General features: G+C 42.8%; 1 protein-coding gene across 1 annotated transcript; it reads right to left on the bottom strand.

Moving 5' to 3' along the window:
- Positions 1-291: 291 nt before the first annotated feature.
- Positions 292-15894, bottom strand: hic1 (hypermethylated in cancer 1). Its single transcript, XM_036562043.1, is given in 4 exon segments — positions 292-7651; positions 7653-8848; positions 8850-9835; positions 15411-15894. Coding segments are annotated over 4 exon segments (2298 nt in total). The 5' UTR covers positions 15463-15894; the 3' UTR covers positions 292-7587.
- Between the last annotated feature and the right edge of the window lie 7811 nt (positions 15895-23705).

Genomic DNA, 23705 nt, shown 5'->3' with positions numbered 1-23705 from the left:
GAGTAATTGATCGGGTTAATGTTTCATGTAGACCTTTTGTAATTTATGAGATTCATTCAAAATTTCCCCTTTCCATTCCTGAATGGCCTTCTCACTGTACTGCTCTGGCTGGAGGAGATTCCAGGACAAGCCCTCGTTCACAGGTCACACTCTGTGGGAAAAAATCCCAAATAAAGAATGAAGGAGAAAGTTTGTCCGTCTCCATTTATATGATAGTATATATACCATATTATGTAAAATAACGGAAAAATGAACTTGGTTCTTGCAATACTAAGTAGACAAAACTCTGCATTTGTGAAACCATAATGCAATTAATTTTATTGCCAAGTTGATTTAGAATACAGATGCAAACAAACAAAAAAATTAATTTTCACAACGGCTTTTAAAACAAATAAAAGCCTAATCAAAAAGAACACAATTTTTAATACCCCACAATTGAAATTTATACAAAAAAATTATAAAACATTTGACATGCAATAAATACATTCATTTCACTAAAAAGCAATTTGTAACAATGAAAACAATATTGACAATGTAATGTAGAAAAATACTGCTCGGTTTTATTTGTATTGCTTGTTTTTGGTTTCGAAGTCACGTAAATCTTGCAAGAAAGCACTTGAAAGTGGTGTATTAAATTGTATTATATTTGAAATAAGTTCAGAACAAGAAGTAATGGTGATCACTGAAATCAAAACAGAAGCGCTGGTGTGTTGGTTGGCTGGGAGGCAGTGGGAACATCCACAGTTAGCTGAGGTTTTTTCTTCCTTTTTGTCTCAAAGTCCTAATACAATTACTGTTTATGAATGCCTCTGATTCAGGTCCACTTTCAAACGTCTGCTTTCTATACTGGCTCGCCTTTTTCTATTTTTCTTTGAACATCTTGCCACTTCTCTCCCGTTCTTTTTTCTTCTGGACTTTTTGTGAATGTGTATATGTACATGTGGGTGTATCGGTACATGTTTGTACTTATGTGTGTTTTGTAGACCATTCAGTCACCTCAGTGATATTCAGGCCAGCGTCCTTTCTGTTTCAGCCCATCAGTAACACAGCCTGCGCTTTAGTAATGGCTTTTCCAACTCAAAGCGACACTCCAAAAGGAGCTGGGCAGCCTAATTAAATCTGACCTAATCTGGAACAGGGTGCAGTGACAAGGCAGCCTGCCATCCAGCTGTGTGTGTGTGGTGTGTGTGCGCGCGGTCATGCATGACTATCAGCCTCTCGATAACATCGGCCACTCCGTTCTGCCATTCTCTCAGTGTTAATCTTCGCCTTTTTGTTTACATGCTTGCTCGAATTCCTCGGCTGGCCGAACTGAAGCTGCTCTAAAGCCGGTACACAAGCACAAACAAATTTATGGGCAGCTCTACATTTCCTGATCTTACTGGTCAGGGTTCTGCTCTGTCCGTTTCAGAGCTTGGAGAGGGTACAACAGAGCTGGAAGTGCCAATCTAAACACACTGAAGAAAGCATTGGTGGCCGTGGCTCCTCGCTGCAGGCACACAGAGAGCCTGTTCCCTGCGTGGGAAGATGGGGTGATAATTTGAGGGCCCGGTAACACGATACCCACGCTCAGGGCACAAGCTTTAAAATGGAAATGTAAAACCCAGTTCGCTATGACGCTGTCATTCAACGCCACTCAGAAAAAAAAGAACCTTCCTCTAACAAAGAACCAGGCTCTTGTTTTAAAATTTACTAAGAGGCCCAGTGAAGAGTCCAAACCTGTCCCTGAAGCTGAAAAACAGAAGTGCATTAATCTTGTCTCCTTATGGACTTGGTCTTTCTCTAGAGTTCAGACAAGTTTATACTCAGCCCCTTCTCGGTGTTCTTTAAAGAGATGCCATAGAAGAACCACTTTGGCTCCCTAAAGAACTTCTTTAAAGGACCATTTTTGCAAAAGTGTAACCTTCCACATTATGTAAAGCTCCGTTACCAGTGCACAAATTTCCCTATGTCCATGCAAAGAACCATTCTGACACCTTCATTTTTAAGAGTGTAATGAAGCTACGGCACCAGCCGACATGTGCAAGGCTATGTGTTGTCCTCCCTAAGCATCTTTCTGAGTGCTTTCTCTCTCGTCCCTGTCAGTTTCCCCTTTGTATCATCAAGCGTTTCCTTAATCACAAACTCTTTTATCTCTAGCTCTGGTATATTTTTATAGTTATTAAGTCTGAGACAATAGGCCTGTCTGCTGTTTATTTGGCCACTCTTGCCCCATAGAGAATAGGAACACATGCCTTCGAGTTCACCGTGGAACTTGATCGGGGCGTGAAGGGAAAGAAAGTGGTTGTTCGCGTAAACATTTAGACAACTGTCTTCTTCAGCATGAAGAACAGCTGGACACCACTTCATCAGAAGGCGCGGCTGTGGGCTAGTGGTCAGAGCAGTGGGTCAGCTAGTGGGAGGGGGCACTCAGGGGATGCTTACAGAGAAGCTCGAGAAAGAATGCTGAATTAGACTGGGAGAAGGAGGGATGGCGAGTGGGCAGAGGCAAAGGGAGCGGCGCAAGAAGAGTGAGACCGTAAGAGCTCAACGGCTGCAGGGAGAGTGCAATCATGAGGCGATGATTTCTCCAGAAATGTGCCCTCTTTATGAGTCAATGTGAAACAGCTGAATGCAATAAAGGGCGCTGAGTGTGTCAAGGTTTGCAAGCTCTCTCGTACATGCTCTCTCCTTCTGAGTTGGGAGAAGGAAAGACAGGCAGATGGACAGGTGCATAAGAGGTCATTTCCCAAATGGCCAAGCTTCATGCAGGCAAAGCCCAGACCGCGTCCGGCCCAGAAGACTCAATTAAGAAAGTCCTCAAACAGTCAAAACTTACAGTTCATTATCTATACATAATATCTATACGTGGTAGGAGCTTGCAAAACAAGCAGAAACGTAGATTGCACCAACTGTTGCAAGGAAGTGAGTGGTTTTGAGGCATGATTGTGGATAAGAAACTTCTGAAGAATCTCTAGGCTATGGACAAGATAAAACTATCTTAACAGCATGCAAGCATTCATCCTCAAGCTGACACCTCAGATCTGTACCACTGAAGCCCTAACCAACTGAAATCAAGCCACTTGTGGGACCACAATGGCCGTCCTTTAACACCAGCAGTAATGCAGTAATACGCTTTTGATTTGGCTGTTTATATGTTCTGTGAACACACTCTCCGCTGAGTAGATTCCATCAATATAAACTTTAAGGCTGGCTTCAGTAAGCTTTGGTTTCTGCTCTGACTGAGGGAGCTTCCTCAGACTGAGAGGAATATTTCCCTTGGACCAGTTCATGAAGTATGGTTAGTACAGTATATTGTTCCACATATTTCACTTCATCTCTCAAGCTTTGCTTTTCTTCACTTGGCCCACTCCGAGGACGCAAAGGGTGACCAGAGGGTTAACAACTCTCTGTAAACTGTCAAACATTGTCTCTGTCGAGCACAAAAAAGGAAAAAGGCATGAAGAAGATGCAGAAGAAGCGAAAGAAGAAGAAAACAGTAATGACGGGCTAGCATAAGGCGGCCAGGCATTGCATTCCTTTTCTGAATGGAGAGGAGTCTTAAGACCAATCTTCCACAGTCAGGAGAACAGTTGGAGTCCCACCGCTAAGCTCTCTCTCGCTCTCATTCACTCACTCCCTATCTTCATCTGCCTATCTGGCTTTGAGCAGAACCACACCGCACATCCTGCGGACTGCTACTACTGAGCCAAAAATTCACTTCCCCTGCTCAAGTCCGCTCTTTCCCTCAAGCTCAACGTTAACACATGCGCTCTTTACACACTCAAACAGCTCCCATACTCTCTTAAAAAAGGGTACCAGAAAGGGTTCTTTGGAGCAATGCCACAGAACAGAGTTGAACCCAGTTTCCAGTCCTGGATTTTGTATTCACTGGTAGTTAAGTGAACTATTGTAACTAATTGAATGCGTAGAGTCATACCCACGAATTATTACAAATTCCAGGACCGGAAATTGGATTCAAGGTCTAGATTTAAAGACCTCTGCTGTAGAAGAACTACTTTTGATTTTCCAAAGAACTTTCCAGTGGATGGTTCTTCGAAGTTCCATTTTTATAAATGAGATGTAAAGATTTAAAGAACCTCCACAAAATGTGAAGCTTTTTCCAAGAACTGTACATAAAAGTCAAGATCAATTTAGAAACCTTATTTTTTAAGAATGTAGAGAAAGACACAAGCATGAGACCCTCCATATACGAACATATGCCACATTCTTTTGTGCACATTCTCAGGTGCATTAGAAATCACTGCTCTGCATACAAAACAGCTCTCGTACTCTTTCCTCTACAGATCTGGAACAGAAGTGGAAAATTTTTTTAGCTGCTTCTTTTCTCTCTCTCGCTCTCTCTCCCTCTTTCTATCTTGTTTTGTCTTAGGGAGGCAGGAAAGCAAGAGAGAGAGAGAGAGAGAGAGCAAGAGAGAGCGAGGTTCTCCACCAGAGTGACTTAATGAATGGCGGAGAAGGGGAGTGTGAGATTTATATTCCCACCACTGAAATCCACTTCAAATAGACTGTCACATCTCCTCGATGTGTATTAATACGTCTGCGGTCGCCGCTTGCGCTGTTATGATAGGGGTAATATTGTTCGGAGCCTCGAGGCTGTAGATTTGTATCCCGTTTACACTCTGGGTTTCTTCTGAATACAAACAAACCCATGTGCCCAGACTGTTTTTGTGTGCGCATGTGTGTGTTTTGCGAAATTAAGTCGGGAGGAATTTCTGGATCTCTGCTATCCACTTAAAGAGTGTTGGGAAATCGCAGCATCTGTCTCGGCCCCAAACAAGCTGGTTCCTTGTGTGTGGTTTAATAGTCAGTGTATACAAAGCCTCAGTGCTCCTCTGCCAAGGCCTCAGCTGAAGCTCCTTCAGCCACACCCTGAACAAACGGGTCAATCAACTTTCCAAACTATGCTTCTCCCTTACCAACTCAACCCAGTGTTTATCATTGCAGGGGAATTATTGATAAACACATAGCATTTTATATACAGCATAACATTAACATCGAGGACCGATGTAGCCGTCTGCCATTGCTTGGGAGTGTGTGTGTGCGTGTGTCAGTTCAAAGCTGTGCTGGGTTCACTGGAGTACTTACAGGTGTACAGAGAGGGATGTTATAGAAATAGTGATTTTTATCAAGAAAGCAGTTTAATTACTCAGTTTGCCTTGGATGGCGATTGAACTATGTAAAATAAATTTCTCATATTACAACCTGACCACAGTCATTTCTTTACTTTATGAACAGAAGACAGTTGAATAAGCTACTCAGAAAGAAACACTGTTAATAATCACATAACCATTTTAAAAAAATGACAACATGAACATAATTTTTCATATTCTTGAAATAACCACAGGTTCGAAAAAGGACAACTCTCCCTTCAGAAGGTGTGTGTTTGTGTATTGCCTGTGTTTGTATGAGCGTGCAAGTGTGTTTGTGTGTGCGTGTGTGTGTGTGCTAACCTATTGCTGAAGCTTCGTGTCCCCATACCAAGATGGGTCAGGTCCTGAGGTAAGCACCAGTCTCACTTTGCTTTGGTTAAAAAAGTCAAATGTGACCAAAATAAAATAATAAAAAAAGAACACCTTGATATGACAATGTGCTACAGAATAAAGCCTCTGGAGTTCTGCAAAAGCCTCCAAAATCTGTAACATGTTCAGTATATTCACTAAGGCTGGAAGGGTCATTAGTCCTATCACAGTGCATTCATGGCTTAAAGTCTTCACATTCACCTACTGAGGTTGTAATCGTCACTAGTGGTCAACAAACTCCCCTCCGATGCAAATAGGAAAAAAGAAAGGCCATTATGTTCTGGGGAGTATAAAAAAATAAGCTTAAGGGTGCCATTTAAAATATACAGCCCACATAATCACAAAATGACATTATTTTAGGGCATTATTTTCACTAATGTGGCAAAGCAGAATCCCATGATATGGCTTTGGACAATTGGGTGTGTGCTGTTTGTAGCTTATGGGGCAGGTGGAGAGGGGTTTATCCTGGCAGCATGTAGATCACAGCAACCGTTCAGCAGCCATGAAATCTAGGATCAGGCCGACAGACAGCGCGAACAGTCTGAGAGAATTAGGGATTTCACAGAGCTTATCCTGAGTGGAGCAGCTGCAGTGAGCGTGCCGAGCCCTATCTGTGCTCTCAGTGTCAGAGAGAGTGCCCCGCGTCTAATCCTCATAGCTGTCACATTAACAACTCTGTGTGCGCGGGCATGGGGCAGTGACGCTTCTTTAGCCATTAACAAGGATGGTACAGCACCACAGTGGAATCTACACAGCTCTCTGTGACGTTTTTCTACGAATATGGAAGCTTACGTACTGTGAACGCTGGTAGATTAATCATTTATCAAATGATGTGGGCTACTTGGAAAGAGTTTATATACACTAGATGTGGAGAAAGGGCGCTTTTGTTCCGCTTGCTATTTGTTTGGTTGTGAGTGCTATTGAAGATTGGCTGCTTTCTCTCTAATGCGTTCACTGTGTCTTCCCAGAGAAGACTTTTGGGCTGCATTGTAAATATTACCCGATTTTTGGGCTACACCCATGCTTAGTCTAGCGCACCATATGGACAGAAAGTCGTGGACACGGATTACTGTGTCATGATCAGAGTATGTGCAATGATATCCCAGATGTGAGCTCACAGGGCTATGCTGTGCTACTTTCTGAACAACAAGTTTCAAGACACTTGGTTGGATATCAAGTAATATGTCGGGTTGAGGGGGAAGTGGAAAATACAAAAGAGTCGAAGGCCGCTGACTGCAAAAATAATTCAGTCTATATAAGACACTCTGGATATCCATCACTACACTGATGGGAATCACTGCATCAATGCATAGAAAAGCTTAGATCACTTTACCAAAGTGCTGGAACAAACACTGTCTTCACTTAGTTGCTCCCTTTTGTATGGAAAAGCTGGGCCACTCAGCAAAGCAGGAAACTGAGATACAGGAGATATCCAGTATTCCAAAAAGTATTTAAAGTCCTCCAAATCACTATAAAATCCCAAAGATGTGGCTTTTTCTCTAGTCCAGAATCCCTTCTCCATCCTGGACAGAAGCCCTGAAAATTGTTCATATGTGCTTTTTTTCTCATTCTACATACACTAGTAATACTTAGTACACAGGTTTAGGGTATGATTGCAACTCTCTTTTGAAACCTCTTTTCTTTGGCTTTTGCGTACATACAAAAACAAAGAAAATAAATAAAAACCATCTCTTTTTGGTTTTCGATTGATTCTTTGGCTCGGCGACTGAACAAAAAGGAAGTTGTTTTTTTTTATAAATACTGCACTGTTACACGAGTGTGTCCATGGCTTGGAGCGGATTATAAATAACGCAGTTCTCCTTTTAGGAAAATATTTTTTAAAAAAAGCAAGTACTGCAAAATGTGCAGAGAAAGGCACTTTTAGAAGTCAATGCAGTCTGTGTGCATTTTCACGGCCAACTGTCTCTGGCCTCCTGTGTCTGAGGTGCAGATTCAAATGAAGTTGAGGTGAGAGTTGAAATACTGTGGGCAGCATACAGTGATGTGTCGTAGCTGGGCCAGCTGAGCCGTGGCATTTGAAGGCAGGGTCGGCAGTCTCCTCTGCCTAGCTGGGGGAGTAGCGGTCAATGGTGCGGGACTCTGCAGGGGAGAGGCTGGGGGACGGGTGGCAGTGGCAGGACGTCCATCTTGTCATGGGTGAGGCCCAGGTGCTCGGCAGTCAGTTTGGACAGTGGATACAGGCTCTCCATGGCCTTGGCATCAGCCAACAGATGCTGGGAGGCCTGCGCCAGAAGCTCTGAAGCCTTCTCCTGCTTCAGGCCCAAGTGCTCAGCTGCATACTTGCTCAGGGGGTAGATGCCCTCAGTGAAGTCCATCTTCAGCTTGCCATCGGCTGCAAGCCCCCCACCAGCCCCACCGCTGCTGTGCATCTTCATGTGGCTGATGAGGTTGCGCTGCTGGGCAAACTTGCCACCACATACCTGGCACTCGTAGGGTTTCTCGCCGGAGTGGATGCGCATGTGCTCGGTGAGCCGGTACTGCCGTGTGAAGCGCATTCCGCAAGCATCACAGGCAAAGGGCTTCAGGCCAAGGTGACTGCGCATATGGCGGGTCATGGTGCCACGTTGTGTGAACTTTTTGCCACAGATGCTGCAGGGATATGGGCGTGTCAGCCAGTGGGTCTTCTCGTGCTGCCGCAGGGTGGCCGGGTCTTTGTAGGACTTGTCGCATGAGGAGCAACGATATGGACGGATCATTTCTCCAATGCCCATGGGATGCAGGTTTTGCCCTGATTTGCTCTCCAAGAAAGGGCTGTGGAGGCTGCCAGTACTGTTCAAGCTTGCGGGACCATTGGCAATGGCGGGTTTGCCTGTGCTGTTGCTATTGCTGCTGTCCAGCTCTCCCGCAGGGTTGAGCTCTTCTTCTGCATGAGTTTCAACATGGGCATTAAGCTGCTCTGAGCTAGGAAAACCCTTGTCACAGGGGATACATACATACAGGTTATCTCCAAAGGACTCTGGCTCATAGGGCATATGATACCTTCCGCGGGCTCCAGGGGGAGATGGCCGGCCCTCACTGCTGCCTGTCTCTTCACTACCCGTCCCATTCTCATCCTCTCCATCGCAAGTCACTCCCCTACCATAGCCTCCCTCACTCAGGTTCATCTTTTCCTCGCCATTCTTGTGGTGGTTCATGTGCTGGTGCACCTCTTTTTCCTGCTCCCCCATTCCCCCACTATCTTCTTCATCATCATCCTCATCTTCATCCTCCACACTGTAGGGCATTGGTTCGTTCTTCACCCAGCGGTAGATGCTGGGGCCGTCCCTGCTGCGCTCTCCTGGCTCCTCGGAGGGCTCCGGGCTGGGATGGGCACGGGTATGGCTCCTGGCCCTGGGAGTTGGAACGCTGCAGGTGTGGGAGGTGAGATGCAAGAGGCTGATTGAGAAGGGGGAAGGAGTGTGGGGTGAGAGAGCCTCCTCGGTGTACAGCCTCCATTTTCCCGGCACCTTCGCTTGGGCTGAGCATGGGGCTTGTGCGGTGGCTCAGTTCCCCCTCAGGCTCCTCATCATGGTGGCTCAGATGAGGGTGGGCAGAATGCTGCTGGGATTGGGAGGGGCTTTTCTTGGATAGGTCCAGTCCATATATTGGTGAGCAGTTCCTATCAGCAGAGGGCATTCGTAGGCCTGGCTGTGAGGGCAGAGCTGCTTGTGTGGGAGGGTAGGGCTGTGGGCCCTGGGTAGAGCCTGGGGCATAAAGCTCTCCTGCATGGTGGGCCATGGGGTGGGGCGGTAGATCCTCCAGCGGTGGGCCTCGTGGTCCGTGGGCAGTCATCACCCCACTCGAAAAGCAGGGCTGGATCACTGGGGTGGACACCCGCAGCCGACCCCCCACCATCCCGCTGGGACCCATTTTACTGTAAGGCAAAAACCCAGGTGTGGGTCGTAAGTGGTATTTCCCATTTCTCTTCAGCTTTTTCTTGCACAGTGCCACCAAGTCCAGCAGTTGCAAGTAGCTGGCAGCTGCCAGCACTGCCCCTATGTTGGGCTCTGTGGGAGAGGTGGGGTCACCTTCGCTTAAACGTCCTGTGTAGATATAGTCGAGGATGACTCGGAAGACGCCTGGACTCACCATCTCATGGTCCAGGTTGATGAGGTTGTCATGGACAACAAGGGACTTAAGGTAAAGACTGCTGGCAGCCAAAATGTTCTTATGAGCACGAAACAGAGCATTCTGCACCACTATGATTACATCGCACAAGAAGCCCTTGGTGCGCTGCGTGTTCAGTTGCAAGAGGAGGTGCCTAGCATGACTTGGGACTTCCATGGCATCCAGCATCGTCTTCAGTCCACCACCTGAAACAGCAGGAAGAGAAATGGAAACATTAAGCAACAATCTCTATGTGAATTCAAGACCACCACTGGGTTTTCAGGTGGGCTTAATTGCCCGCATTACAAAACAACCTTGTAGAAATCCTGCAGAACCCTGAGGGAAAGCTGGAAAGCAGCACAGTAAACTGACACTAGAGTTCAGGAGGTAAAGTTGTGCCAATCTGTCCACTTCAATAACTGTTGTTCTAACAAATGACTAACTATGAACATTACTCAGGAAAAGGATAGGAGCACCTGAGCCAGGATCTACTGTGGGTCTTTGGTTGGCACAGCAGAATGATGTGAAAAACACACACTGCATCTTGAACTCCAACACAGCCCCAGTTTACTTTCCTTGTTTTTACAGAATAAGATTAAGAGGAACTTTGAAAGAATTCAGATGTGTGCTCAACGAAATACACATCAGCAACAGCTCTTTAAACACGAGTAGTAGTAGTTTTGTAATCCTAAGTCCATGTTGAAAAGACACGCTAAGAAGTGAGCAAAATGTAAAAAAAAAAAAAAATGCAATATAAATGTGTTTTCATATTGCTGTCTTCCTGATAAAGCATTCCAGAGGTGGTGTGCGAAGTTTTAAAACAAAGTCAGACTGAAGGTTTTGCAAGTGTGATGAACAGCAGGTATAAACCAGTGGGGACAAAAATGTGTCCAATAAAAGATAGGACACTCAGCTCCCTTTCAGCTCGGTCAAATAAGGAACTACAGACACACTTACTGTAAATCTTATCAAAACTCTGGGGCTCGGGAGTGTGACTTGAAAACCAATCTTCCATCATGGTTAAATGTAAATGCTGACTCTTACCCAGGATGTCCACAAAAAATAGAAAAAGAAAAAAGAAAAAAAAAACGCCCCAAAGGTTCCAGCTCCAAGTCGGATGTTCTAATCCCTCTAACACAAACATAACAAACTGTACAAATTTACCAGGATGTATTGTTCAAACACTATTTCATGCTGGCACTCCACAACCCTGTTCATCTGTCGTAGGACATGAGGAAATACGGATTTAACTTATTTAGTCGATCTGAAAGCAAGTCAAATGAAGAACAGAACGATATAACAGCAGTGTGCCTATACAAACTCGTCTCTCTCTCTTTCTCTCTCTCTCTGCAGATCGGAGAGCTGCTGCACGTCGCGCTCGCTCTCGTGTCTCTCGCGCGACAACCGGACTATAGACGCTGCTGCAGAGGATTTACTACAGTCCGCTCTGAGCGGTGAGATCGTTCAGATTACAGCTAACTGGCGACAAAAAAATAAAAAATACAAATGAACAAAAATTTTTATATTTCATTCTGTCATGTTAATTATAGTAATACCCCAATGAAAAAGACCTACAGGAATTTCTACAGGATTTCTAAAAGAATTCATTGTAAATTCAGACAATTACAATAGTTTACTACAGGACACTACACCAGCGTTATAGATTACTACAAGGCAGCGGGAATACTCTGAGGCGAAAACAGTACAGACATTTATAAAAGTATTACGCAGCCTTCTTAAAGTTTCTCAAAGTTTCTTTTAGCACTACTATAAAATCATCACATAAAAAACAGTGGAAATTCTGTTTGGTGGAGTAGCGCACACTATCCTGACTGAAGACAGTTAGTAATGCACCTGCACCAAAGAGCTCCAAATCAGTCCACTGTGTCAGAAACAAAGCTACTGTAAAGGTACATTTTCGTTCATTAAGGTGCAAACAATCTTAATTTACCCTCAAAAGTACAATAATGGCGTTACAGTCAAATTTTCCCAGAGGAAAAGTGCATATTTTTACCTATTGTTTTAAAACAGTATAAGGATGGAGATGAGACAGGGTGTGTGGAGTCAAAACAACTTAAAAAAAAATAACTGCAATTGATCATGGTACTATTACGTTCCCCAACTAAAGGTACGAAGACGAACCCTTGAGGGTACCACGCCAGTGACAAGCCCTAATGATAGTTATTTCCTTTTTCTGAGAGTGCACATTACAGACTAGTCTTTTTTACTGTTATTTTTTAGGTAATATGTTGCTTAAGCATACCGAATAATTTAAGCAAATGAGGCTACATCATTGCACACAACTGAATGCGCGGTGCTCAACCAGCTCTGGTTAAATTTATTGCACTGGAGGCTTCCCACAGCAGGACGGTATAAAGAACAAGGAGCAGCTCGGTGTTTCCCCCCGGACTGACCATACGCGCACACGCCTCAGCACCTGCAGGTGGATTTAAGGTGAAAGAACCGTTTCTGCCTCAAAACCTTCCTGTCTGAGCTTCATCATCTCCACATGCACGGACAGCGGTCGCCTTACTCTTTGTGTTGCTCAGAGTTTTAGCCAAACTCTTGCCTATACAGATTATTCTGCTGCTTACAGAAAAAAATAAAATACTGTATATTCAAAGATTCAAATAAATGCAGTAAATCTGCTGATGCTTAAAGCAGCAGTAATAAAAGCGTGTATTTCACTTTAACGCTGCGCTAACGCGAGTAAATCACGTTAGAAGCTTTACTTTAACACTTCTGTCCACGTCTTACCCAAACACTGCTCTCTCCTCTGTGGCTTAAAATAAACAAAGCATCAGTAATCACGTTTCCAACACTAATGCATTTAAAACACAATAATCCCAATAATCCCTTATTAGCCCTTCCTAGGTCACCTTTACCATTCCATTTCATTTATCTAAACGCAAAGTCTATACAAAACAGCTCTCGCTGTGCAGGTTAGATCTAATAGAGCTGCATTCATTTAAGAACTATAATAAAGTCCTATCAGGGCGAGAGTGAAGTAGCCTACAGTGTCTGAAAAAAGCTACTGTGCAGATAGATTTCTCGTTCATCAAGGTAGAAACAATACGAATGTATCCTCAACAATGGTTTCAAGGTCCAACTGTGCACCTTAAGTTTTTACCCAAATTTGCACCTTTTTTCATAACCTTATGTTTTAAAACAGAACTGTAAAATTAACAAAACAACTTTAAATATATACTTGCAATGGATTGTACTACAATTGTGTTCCCCAAATCAAGGTACTGAAGACGAACCCTTCAGGGTACCACCCCAGGGACCCTTTTTTTCTGAGAGTGTAGATGCGAGTGCCCATGTCTCGGCTGTCTGTGAGTGTGGCTTTGCTATATTTGGTCTGCTGCGTGGCTCTTTGCTCTAAGGCGCAGCGTGGCTCGCGTTTTGAAGCCGGACTGCTCCTCATTAGCCCTGTGTTTTGTCTGCGTTGTCACCTCGCTGCTTTAAGGCGAACGGGGGTCTCTGCTCGTCTTGGGGAGCAGCGCTGGGACTTCCTCTCTCTTCCCCTCCCTCCCTCTCAGCTTCAGACTCTTTAAGTCTGCTTTAACTTTACTGAGCCGCCGAGGGACATATTCGCTCGCGCACAGCGTCATATCTAACTCTGACCTATGGAAATAACATTTCGTGTAGTTCACGATTCAGTCACTGCATTTAAAACCCTTTGCACTGCGTGCACCCGCATGTGGCTCCTCACTTCGATTCCTCCCTCTCATAACAACACCACTGACCTGACCTGTCAGTTTCGTGGCACTTGCTGAGTGATTTGTTGTAGTTACTTATTAATAAGAAATGAATATCTTGGAAATAAGCACAAGTACAGGTCATGGGGTTAAAAAAAGTTCATTAAAAATGCAGCACATAATGACAGTGTGTTTCCAACGCAGCTGCATGTGTTGGGTTTCTACACTGTCAGAAAAGGGGGGGATTTTTTTGGCCTTCCAAATAATGTAAATGTACCCACAAGTATAACATTGGTCCTTCAGTGAGTTGTAAAGGTACACTTCTTTCACACTTTCATGAAATAAGCATTTTGTACACTTATAACCTTTTTAAGTAGAAAAATAAAATGAAAAGCTCGGAGATTAGGTATATGGGGCAACTTAAAAAAAATATATTACTTCAGTGTAGCATGGTACAGTTATGTTCTCTATCTAAAGGAGCCCTTGACAGCACCACAGTGACAGCGTGTCTACCCGAAAAGTGCAGTTTCTTTAGACAAGTCTTGTGTCAATAATTCATTTGTTCCCCTGAGGCGTCAGAAAAAATGAGTCGTTGTCATTCTAACGAAAAATGGCTGTGGTGTTGCAGAAACGATTAAGTAGTCTGAGCATTAAGAGCAACAGCAGACTGTGTTCGGCTCTTCATCTGCACTGAAACTCCTGCCTGACTCCCTGAAAGTACAGCTTCAGGGTTTTTGTGAATGAAATGTAAAACACTATTTAGCCACGAAGGCTTATTTACTCGAAACGTGAAGCAGAAGTGCTACAAACGGTTGAACTATTCAGTCAGCGATGGCGGCTCGAACCGGTTCGGGCAAAAAGTAAATAAAAGCCCAAACTCATTATATCCTGTGCTGTCTTCGTCTAAAACCAGCTAACAAATCTTACCCTCACGGACTGCAAGAGAGAGCAGAACGTCAGTCTCTTCTCTCTCATACACACACTGTCCCTGAGCAGAGCCGGGTCATTCACACACACTTTCTCTCCAGTCACCCGTGAGGAGATGGATGTGCTACCAGAGGACATTTCCGTGCTAATTTCAGCCATTAAAAACTCACTGTGGTAAACAGAAGATTCACCAGCCTGTACGCTTCTTTAAAAAAACTGTTTCTCGTCAATGCAGTTAAACTGCTTGCACCATCCTCACATCCCACACATGTACTACCACGACAGGAAAATCATTAATAATCTTAATTTTGCATGTAGGCCCATAAACTGTACATTTATTACACCAAGACTGCGATTAACATCTCAGCGAAGTGTCGCATCTCCAGACGCCTCAAATCTCTAAAATAAGGTTTAAGACCAACTTTAAGCAGCAAAAATAGTTATTATATTTTACACAGGTTTAATTAAACAAAGGTAGTCTTATAAGCTCAGTGCACTCTTAAAAACAAAAAGGAAAAATTCTTCTGTTCCTCCAAATGTATTTTTGTGAGAACATCAACAGGTCAGTTCTGCTCGCATCCTAAGCGCCGTTCAGCTCTCTGCTTCCCTCCAGACTCCTCATGAACATGTATGTGTACGTTTATGTTTATGTGCAAAATTCATGCATTACCGCTCCAGCTCCTTGACCCAGTGCTGAAGAGGAGAGATGAGACTACAGACAGACGCCGCGGAGTAAAGCTGCTCCAAAAGAGGCTTTCCCAACACCTTGGTTAGCTGGAGGCCACTAACCCAATCATAAACTTAAACTAGTTACACCATTAGTCTGGAACAGAGCGAGCTATAGCGTTCAGTCTGGACATAAAAGCAAAGCCTAAAAAGCAGACTAATCTAAAAACGTTTAGAAAGTAATTAGGACAGGAGTAATTCGTATCGAATGACAGCTAGCAGGCTGCTGTGTGCGTCTTACTTGGTTTTAGGCTACACAGAAAAAAATCATGATATTGTCGAAAACGAACGTGTAGGCTGAGATATGAGTTTATCGGCGGAGTGCAGATCCCTCTCAGCCAAAGCGTCTATAAAGCGTCCGTAAAAGTGATGTAAAGTGTAGTAAAGTATCGCAGTAAGCCGTGTTAGAAGTGCTGCAGGAGTTTACCTGGATGCCCGAACTCTTCTGCCATCCGCTCTAAGTCTCCCTTCATGATCATCTCAGCTCTCTTCTGCAGTCATTTCTGACGTCTCAACTTTGAACTGCCAGCCTCCAAAAACCCATGCCAGTTTTCCGAGCACGACTGCCAGCTCTTTTTTTATTATTAATTGCGACGAATTTCTGGTTGCTCGCCCTCCTCCTCCTCCTCCCTCCCTCCTCTCTCTCTCGCTCTCTCTCTCTCTCTCTCTCTCTCTCTTTCTCTCTCTCCACCTCTCTCTCTCCGCTCTCACTCCTCCTTTAAAAAAACCGTGCTTACTCCAGCATCAGTTTCCTTCGATTTCTTCCTATATATCTGTGATTTGCTTGGCTGCTGGTCGGTGTGGAAGCTCTAAGAGGCGAGTGGAGATGATGATAACTCAACCCCTGTGTGTGATGTCAGGCTATAATAAAACTAAAAGGTAAAATCGAGGGCAGGAACTTACAGTGACCTCAACTTGAACTGCACAACACGTCGCTCCGTCTTAAAGAGACAGGCGTTTTAGTGTATATCACAGGCCTGAGGTTTTACAAGGGGAACGCAGAAAAGCGTGGAGAAATATCAAATAAAAAAATAAAAGCCCCGTGCTGGTGAGACCTCTTCTTCTTCACTGCCACTGAATAAATTTCTGGGACAGTTCACCTGTCCGGGACAAAGCTCCCAGGGAGCCTAGAGTTTACTGCTTATTAATAAATCCTTCATTTAACACGAGTTAGAAAAGCCTATTAAAATAAGTTTACTTAAACTCAAAGCGGTGCTGTAAATCTGTGTGGGAGGACATCAGGGAATATCTTCTAAACAGAAAATCAAACAGAGGAGCTCCATGAGGGAACAAAACAAAAATGCTGTGTAATTCATGTGTGAGGTAAATTTGCATTCCTTGTATTTCAGACAAAAACAACTTAAGCAAACTGAGGTTTTAAGCTTAACTAAGGTTCAGAAATAACTTCTTTAGTCTCTGCTCCACATTAGGTTCTTCATAACCATTCATAATAATAATAATAATAATAATAATAAACAAAGGAAATTATTTTATTAATGTCTGGCTGTTGCTGTGAGCTTATTAAAAATGAGTCCGTTTGTTTTGGAGGGTTATGTCTCTGACTCACCTGACTTTCTCTCATCTACTGGCCGAGTGAATGTCCACAGCGGTTGTACGTTTCCAAAGGGAGACGCACTCATGAGTGCTGGGCGTATAAATTAACGTGTTTGTCTGACACATACTGGGCTGTGAAAGCACAGTATGAATATGAATAAGGTGAGCTTTGGTGAAATAAAGGCCTTTCTTCACATCTGCTGTGACACTCCATCCATTTCCCCTGCAGTAGTTTTATATTCAGTTTGAGAACCTCCACTGCTTCATCCTGTAGATTTGTAGTGCTGAACGCACAGTCAGTGTTAATACACTGTACTGTAAGTAAGACAATTAAGAAGTATCCTGTAACTCTAGTGCACCGTTTCTTCTTGTTTTGAAGAGTCTACCTGTCATCTACAGCTGGACTCATCGGGGCTGTGAATTTTATCTAATTTAATTTCACAACTTTGGCTTTGTAGGAGGCCTACCTTAGGATATAATAACTATGTCTGATTTATACCAAACAGCTATTACCACACTAAAGTAATTCAATAATAATTAAAACATCTCTAGCAGCTTACTGGATATTTTTTATTTTTGGCTTTTTTGTAGTGAAAATGATTCATGAATAATAATAATAATAATAATAATAATAATAATAATAAACTTTTGTTACAAAGCTTAAGGCCTAAAAACGTAACTGTACAATGTGTAATAAGAAACAAACAAACTAACAATTAAATAATAAACAGTCCATATCGTCTCGTGTGTTGAGCCGCGCGAGTGTTCGTGTGTGTGTGTGAGTGTGTGAGCGCACCTGAACACGGCGCAGGTAATAAAACAGCCTCCCCCCTCAAACACCCCGCCCCCCGAGCTCTACCCACCTCGGACTCATGTCTGATGTCCCGCGCGCTCTGCTCCGTTCTCTCTCCGCGCGGCTCCCCCATCCAGCTCACCTCCTTTACAGCTCTCTGCCCTAGAGCCTGTCCGCGCGCTGTCCCCCTGAACTCCAGCCCCGGGCCTCTCTCTTTCTCTCTCTCTCTCTCTCTCTCTCTCTCTCTCTCTCTCTCTCTCTGTGTCTCTCTCTCTCTCTCTCACCCTCTCGCTCTCTCTCTCACCCCTCTCTGTCCTCATAAGCTTTTACTCTGCGCGTGCTACAGCGCGTCTTGGTCGGTCGTGCTCGTGTTGGGACGCAGCGCGCGGCGCTACCAACCGGAGCTGCAGCTGCAGAGCGCGCAGACAGCGACACCTACCGGTGAACAAACGGCCTGTGGGGAGGAGAATAGATCCACTACACACTACAGACAGTCCAGAAATGCATTTGTGTATATATATATATATATATATATATATATATATATACACACACATACATACATACAATACGTGTGTGTGTGTGTAATGTATATCCATCTGTATTTATCATAATATAGCAGTGATATTTCTCATATGTGTAAAGCCCACTTCCAGCAATGTATTGAAAAATCTGGAAAGTGGTCTATAATGAGTTTTGGAACAAAACAAAAAAATCATATATATATAACTGAACATATATGCAAACATGAACTTTTATCTGCTATATATAACTGGTATATTAAACATAACTGGTTATTATTGCCAAATAATGAACATATTTAGTGCAGTACAACTATTTTCAAGGTATCAGCTTTGTTGTATCGAAACATTGAACATTTGCGTACAAATAGAATTCCTTGTAAATACTTCTTTCCAGAACTAAGAGGAATGTCCTACACTTTGCAGATTAATATGTTTGTTTGTTTATTTTTCACTGTAACCTACATTGTGACCTTATAAACTATGAGCTTTTAAACATTTGGCAGTCAGGCTTCTGGCTACTGTTCTGGCAATTTATGAGCTTTATATCCATTGAAGCGACACTTCTTTGGTGGTCTGAAATAAAAGGGTGGACCGTTAAGTTAGCATGCTGTGGTCATCAAGAGACAGTATCAGAAAGCATGTTTATTAATAAGTAGTAATCTTCAACAAATGGGGTAACACATTCCAACTGTCTTTGTTATAGAACTCATTAATGTAGCTATGTTGCCCTTATTAAATGAACCTGAGCTGTGAATCAGCTACACACATTGTCCTGATGGCCTGCACACTGAGTAGCACTGAGCGCTCTTATTTCCTGACCGAAAAGAACCTGCACTTTTCAACATAAGCCAACACATAGATCAGTCTGTACATCTACATAACACTAATATGTGTTACTGATGAAATGTAGTGTAGTTATTAGTGATGCAGATAACTCTGCACTTCAGGCAGGCTTCTGCAATTCCAGCCAAGTGGTCCAGTACAGTGGAAGTTGTCACACATTTGTAGTGGAAATTTCATTTTTCCTTGGTTTAACTGTGTACAGTTCGTGGTTCAGCACTGAGATAAAAGTGGTCACTGAAAGAGAGAGAGAGAGAGAGAGAGAGAGAGAGAGAGACTCACCTTGGCAGACACTTCTTCCTGTCACTGCTTGCCCCTGACCTTTGGATCTCTTTAACGGCTGACTGATATCCGTTCCAGGGCCTTTCCCTCCAAATTACTCAAGACAGAGATGCTGTTCTTTCATTAGACTGGTCAAAGTCACAGCAGTCCAGCTTAAGAGAAGGCGAGGTATTGTCTTTCACTTCCAGTTTCCCTTGATGAACTGCTGATAACCTCAGCGACACAGATAGGCAGAGCTATACAAAGGACAGATGCGCGCCCCCCAGCACCTGGCTGTTTTTCAGTTCACTTTTAAAGTCAAAAGTGTGGTGTAAGCCGTACATAGGCCTATACATGACAGAAACAGAGGTTAGAGATACAGCGGGCCCAGAAAGTGTTTGTACCATTCTTAAAAATGTTAGGAAACAAAATGTCAAACCAAGTGGCATTTATTTTAAACAGATCTTTCTAAGACTGTCATTTTCGTTCTATGTCATTACTTTTCTTTGTGATTATTCAAATATGCTCAAATGTGGTAATATTTGAGCAGTTTTTTGTAGGTTTGCCCCATAATGTCTTTTTACACTTCTGAGTTTAAAATATTTCCACCTTTGTGTTGTACAGTAGCCTCAGTGTAATCTGGATGGAAATCTTCTCCAGGCTTTCTCCAAACAGCGATTCAACCATCAGTTTAATGTGCTAAACATGTTTTTCTCTGAAACAAATAATTATACTAATTTTGTTGAACATTTTGTGCAGCAACCTAAAGAACTTCATTAAAGTTTACCAGTGGTTAAATGCGTAAAGTGTCCAAATACATTTTGGATCACTGTAGCTCAAAATAGCTGAGGAGAAAGCTATGCTGTGCTGTATGATGCTGTGCTGCTTGACCCTCTCTGCCAGATGTCATTCAATATCCAAATTCACTCTAAATGGCAGTATTGCTCCCTATTACAGAAAAAGTGCACTACATACTGGGTCAGTTATTTTTGTACTTGTTCAAATTCTCAGTGACAGATCTTTCAGTCGTTCGTAGGTCAAACACTATAAAAAAGAACAGTGAATGAGTTAAAGAGAAATTCCACAGATTTTTTGAAAGTCCTGCATAATTCTCTTGTTAAGATCTAAACAAAGTCATTCAGAGTGGTTTGATGTGAAAGTCAACATTCTAGAGAAACTTGCCAGGTCAGAATTATTTACAGTGCTAGTGATAGGAACCAGATGTCTAAAGTATTTCTTGCCTCTAAATGCTACAACAAAGCAAGTTATTACATGAAGTGGATATGAATACATTGCCTGATGCCTGGGACATAGGGTTGGCCTAAAACATATTTTTAATCCATTCATGGTGGGGAGGCACATCCAGGGCATTGTTTTGAATCACCACTGTTTCGCCATTATCAACATTACATATAAAAGCTCAGAAGACATGAGAGCGTTCACTGTTTTATTTATTTTTTTGTTTTTACAACCCCTCTCACCATTATTATGAGGAATATCTGAGCTGATGCCTCTATAATGCACCATTTTAGGTCAAAACTCTGAAAGACTGTTTAATTCACTGACAGTATTATGCAGAAATTCTGAAAACTTGGTGGAATTCCCCTTCAACGAGTAAACCACTCCAAACACTCGTGGTGTATGAGGCAATATGAGGCTTGTGTGTCCAAGACAAACAATTCTTTTGTTAAACTTACCACTAAAAGTTACTTTTGTAATTTAACTTAATTGCTTTATTAATTGCTTTTGCTCAGTTAGAAAGAATACGCTAAGCAGGAGCACTGAAACTGGAATACACAAAACTTTCTTAAAGTCTCCGCTATTACTTTAATGGCCATAACTCTTCCTCGGATTTAACCGATGGAGGAGGACGCACAGTCTGGGACGGACATTTTCAGTTCATATTTGTAGGACTTTTCAGATAGTGACAGCAGAAGTCAGCCTGTCGTTATTGTGAGAAAGTCTTTTTTCATGAACAATCTTTATTGTTTTTAACCACAGTGATGGAAGTAGCACTTCAACAATCCAATACAGGAACACATTAACATGGTAACATATAAACTGGTGGAATAAAAGGTGATTGTTTAACCAGTGTGTAGAGTTAATGTAGATGCACTATTCTTATTTCTTTTTTTCAGCTGAGCCACATCCCCAGCCGAGCTTTATCGCACTAATCAATCACCCTCTCGAGGCCTCCGCTGGACTTTAATTCTCACTTGTCAAAACACTGTTTAATGTAATCTGGGTTAAGGCAGATGCGAGGCGTTGAACTCTTAATGAACTGACAACAGTTAGGCACTTCCAAATTGATGGTGTAAGCCATGATTCGATTAAGTGTATGAAAATTATGCTGGAATATAATGGCCGAGAGCACAGATCAACTTCCTTGTGGCCTGCTGCTGGGAAGCAGCTGGAGTTCAGGCAGGTTGTGCACAGTTACAGGCACTTAACAGTCAGCCCTCACCTCCTAAATAACACACCTCCCCTTGTTTATTTGTATGGGCCTGTGTGTATGTTGTGAGTCTGTAAAAGTGAGAGAGAAAGTGAGTGAGAGACAGAAGGGAGGGGGGGTAGAGGGTTTGCACAAATATTTGCTGTGCTGTCTGCTGCACGTGCACTGCAGGCCACTGTAACGAGTGTGATTGTGCTGTAAGGATGTTTTCTGCTGTATTCTCACAGTTGTGCGGGTCACTGGGCTCGGAGGTCCACAGCGTTTAGTTTCAGTATGCGCTGGGAGTGACTAATAACATTCCAATCAAGTTATCATTGCTCCATTAGAGCCTGGAGAAGAGCCTCAAGTCATGGCAGAGAAGCTTGGGAACAGCAAAGCAAAGGGTGATCTGGACGCTCCCTCTATACCCCCACCGACCCCCAGGGTTGCCAGTACTCAAGAAATGATTAGCCTTATCTCATGACTCAAGGCCTCCCGGAATTATACATGTTTCTTAAGCTTTGTAGTCATAGTACTGTAGATTACTTGATTACTTAAATGGGCTTTCAGGCCTAAATCTAGCATTTAGTGTGTTCTTGGTTGTGTTATGTAGTACTCTGTAGAGCAGTCCTGCATCCCTCAGCCTAACCGGATTGACAGGATTCACAGAATTGGGCACTTAAATCCTGACTGCTAACCACAGATAGAGGCTAATAAATCCACCTGTGGTGGTTGCTAGCATTTGTGATATAACACGAAACTCAATTGGTCATCAAACATTTTTAAATAATGCAGCAAGGTAGCGAAAAAAAAAAAATCAAACAGCAAAGTATATCTATTTCAAAATTTCTGTTCTTCCCTTAAAATGTCTTCCAACTTCCACCTCGAAGCTACATCATCAGAACGGGGGTTCGTTTCTTTAAACCAGGAAATCTTGCTTAAGAGACAACTGCAGCACCACTATGAGAGGTACGTAGACATGTTTACAATGTAGTAATCAGAATATTTTTAATCTGGTAACTGATTACAAATTGCCCAGAATCCCTTTCAACTTTCTTCTTTCCTCAAAAACCACAAGCAGTTGTCAGTCATCATGACACAGCTGTTATGCAGTCTATGGGCACGCTCAGTCAAGAAAGAATGAATAAACTGTGGTTCTTTGCCTATATATAAAAATGCAACCCTTAACCCCTTAATGGCCAGGGCCCTCTAACAAGTCCAAACTTTATATCACACACTTTTAAAATTTAAGAATAACTTTTACAGACGCAGTTATGAAACGGTTGGGACAGTAGGTAAAATGCAAATAAAAACAGAAAGCAGTGATTTATAAATCTACTTTGACTGGTACTGGAATGTAAACAGTACAAAAACAATACATGTAATGTTTAACCTTTTCAAATTTGTTGTTTTTTTGTGAACACATTCTGCAACTGATGCCTGCAATATGTTATGAATAAGTTGGGAAAATTCGGGGCAATTTAAGGCTAGGAACGTTGTGAAATATTCATAAAACATCTTAAACAAGTGAGGCAATCATGCTTGGTTATAAAAGGAGCATCCAGGAAAGGTCTAGACCTGTATGAGCAAAGGTGAGTCGAGGCTCACCACTTTGCCAAAAATGACTGACAGTTTGAAAATAATGTTTCTCAGCAAGAGATGATAGGATTTTATGTATTTCCCCCTCTACAGTGTATAATAACATCAAAAGATTAGCAAAAGTGGAGAGATCTTTGTGCATAAAGGGCATGGCAAAAAATCACAATTGAAAGCCTTTGACCTCTCAGAAAGCACAGCATTAAAACTGGCATGCCTCTGTGATAGAGGTTCCCCACATGGAATACTTTGACAAACCATTGTCAATAAACACTTTTCGTTGCTGCATCCACAAATGCAAGCTAAGACTGTACAACACACAGTGGAAGCTGTATGTCAACAATACACAGAAACACCACTGACTTCTCTGGGCTGAAGCTCATCTAAAATGGACTGATGCACAGTGGAAACATGTATTGTGTGCTGACAAGTCAACCTTTCAGATTGTTTATGAAAATAATGGATGTTGTGTTTTCCAGGCCAAAGAAGTAAAGGACCACCTGGATTGTTACCAATGTAAAGTTCAAAAGCCAGTGTCTGTCATGGCACCATCCGGATTGTTACTAATGTTAAGTTCACAAGCCAGTGTCTGTCATGGTTTTAGAAACTTGCACATCTGTGAAAGCACCATAAATACTGAACACATTTTGGAGCAACATATGCTGCCTTCTAAACAACATTTTTTTTTTTCAGTGACATTCATTCTTATTTCAACAATGCAAC

This window comes from Colossoma macropomum, unplaced genomic scaffold (assembly GCF_904425465.1).
Source record: "Colossoma macropomum unplaced genomic scaffold, Colossoma_macropomum, whole genome shotgun sequence".
NCBI classification, from domain to species: Eukaryota; Metazoa; Chordata; class Actinopteri; order Characiformes; family Serrasalmidae; genus Colossoma; species Colossoma macropomum.
This window is presented reverse-complemented; position numbering and strand designations above follow the sequence as displayed.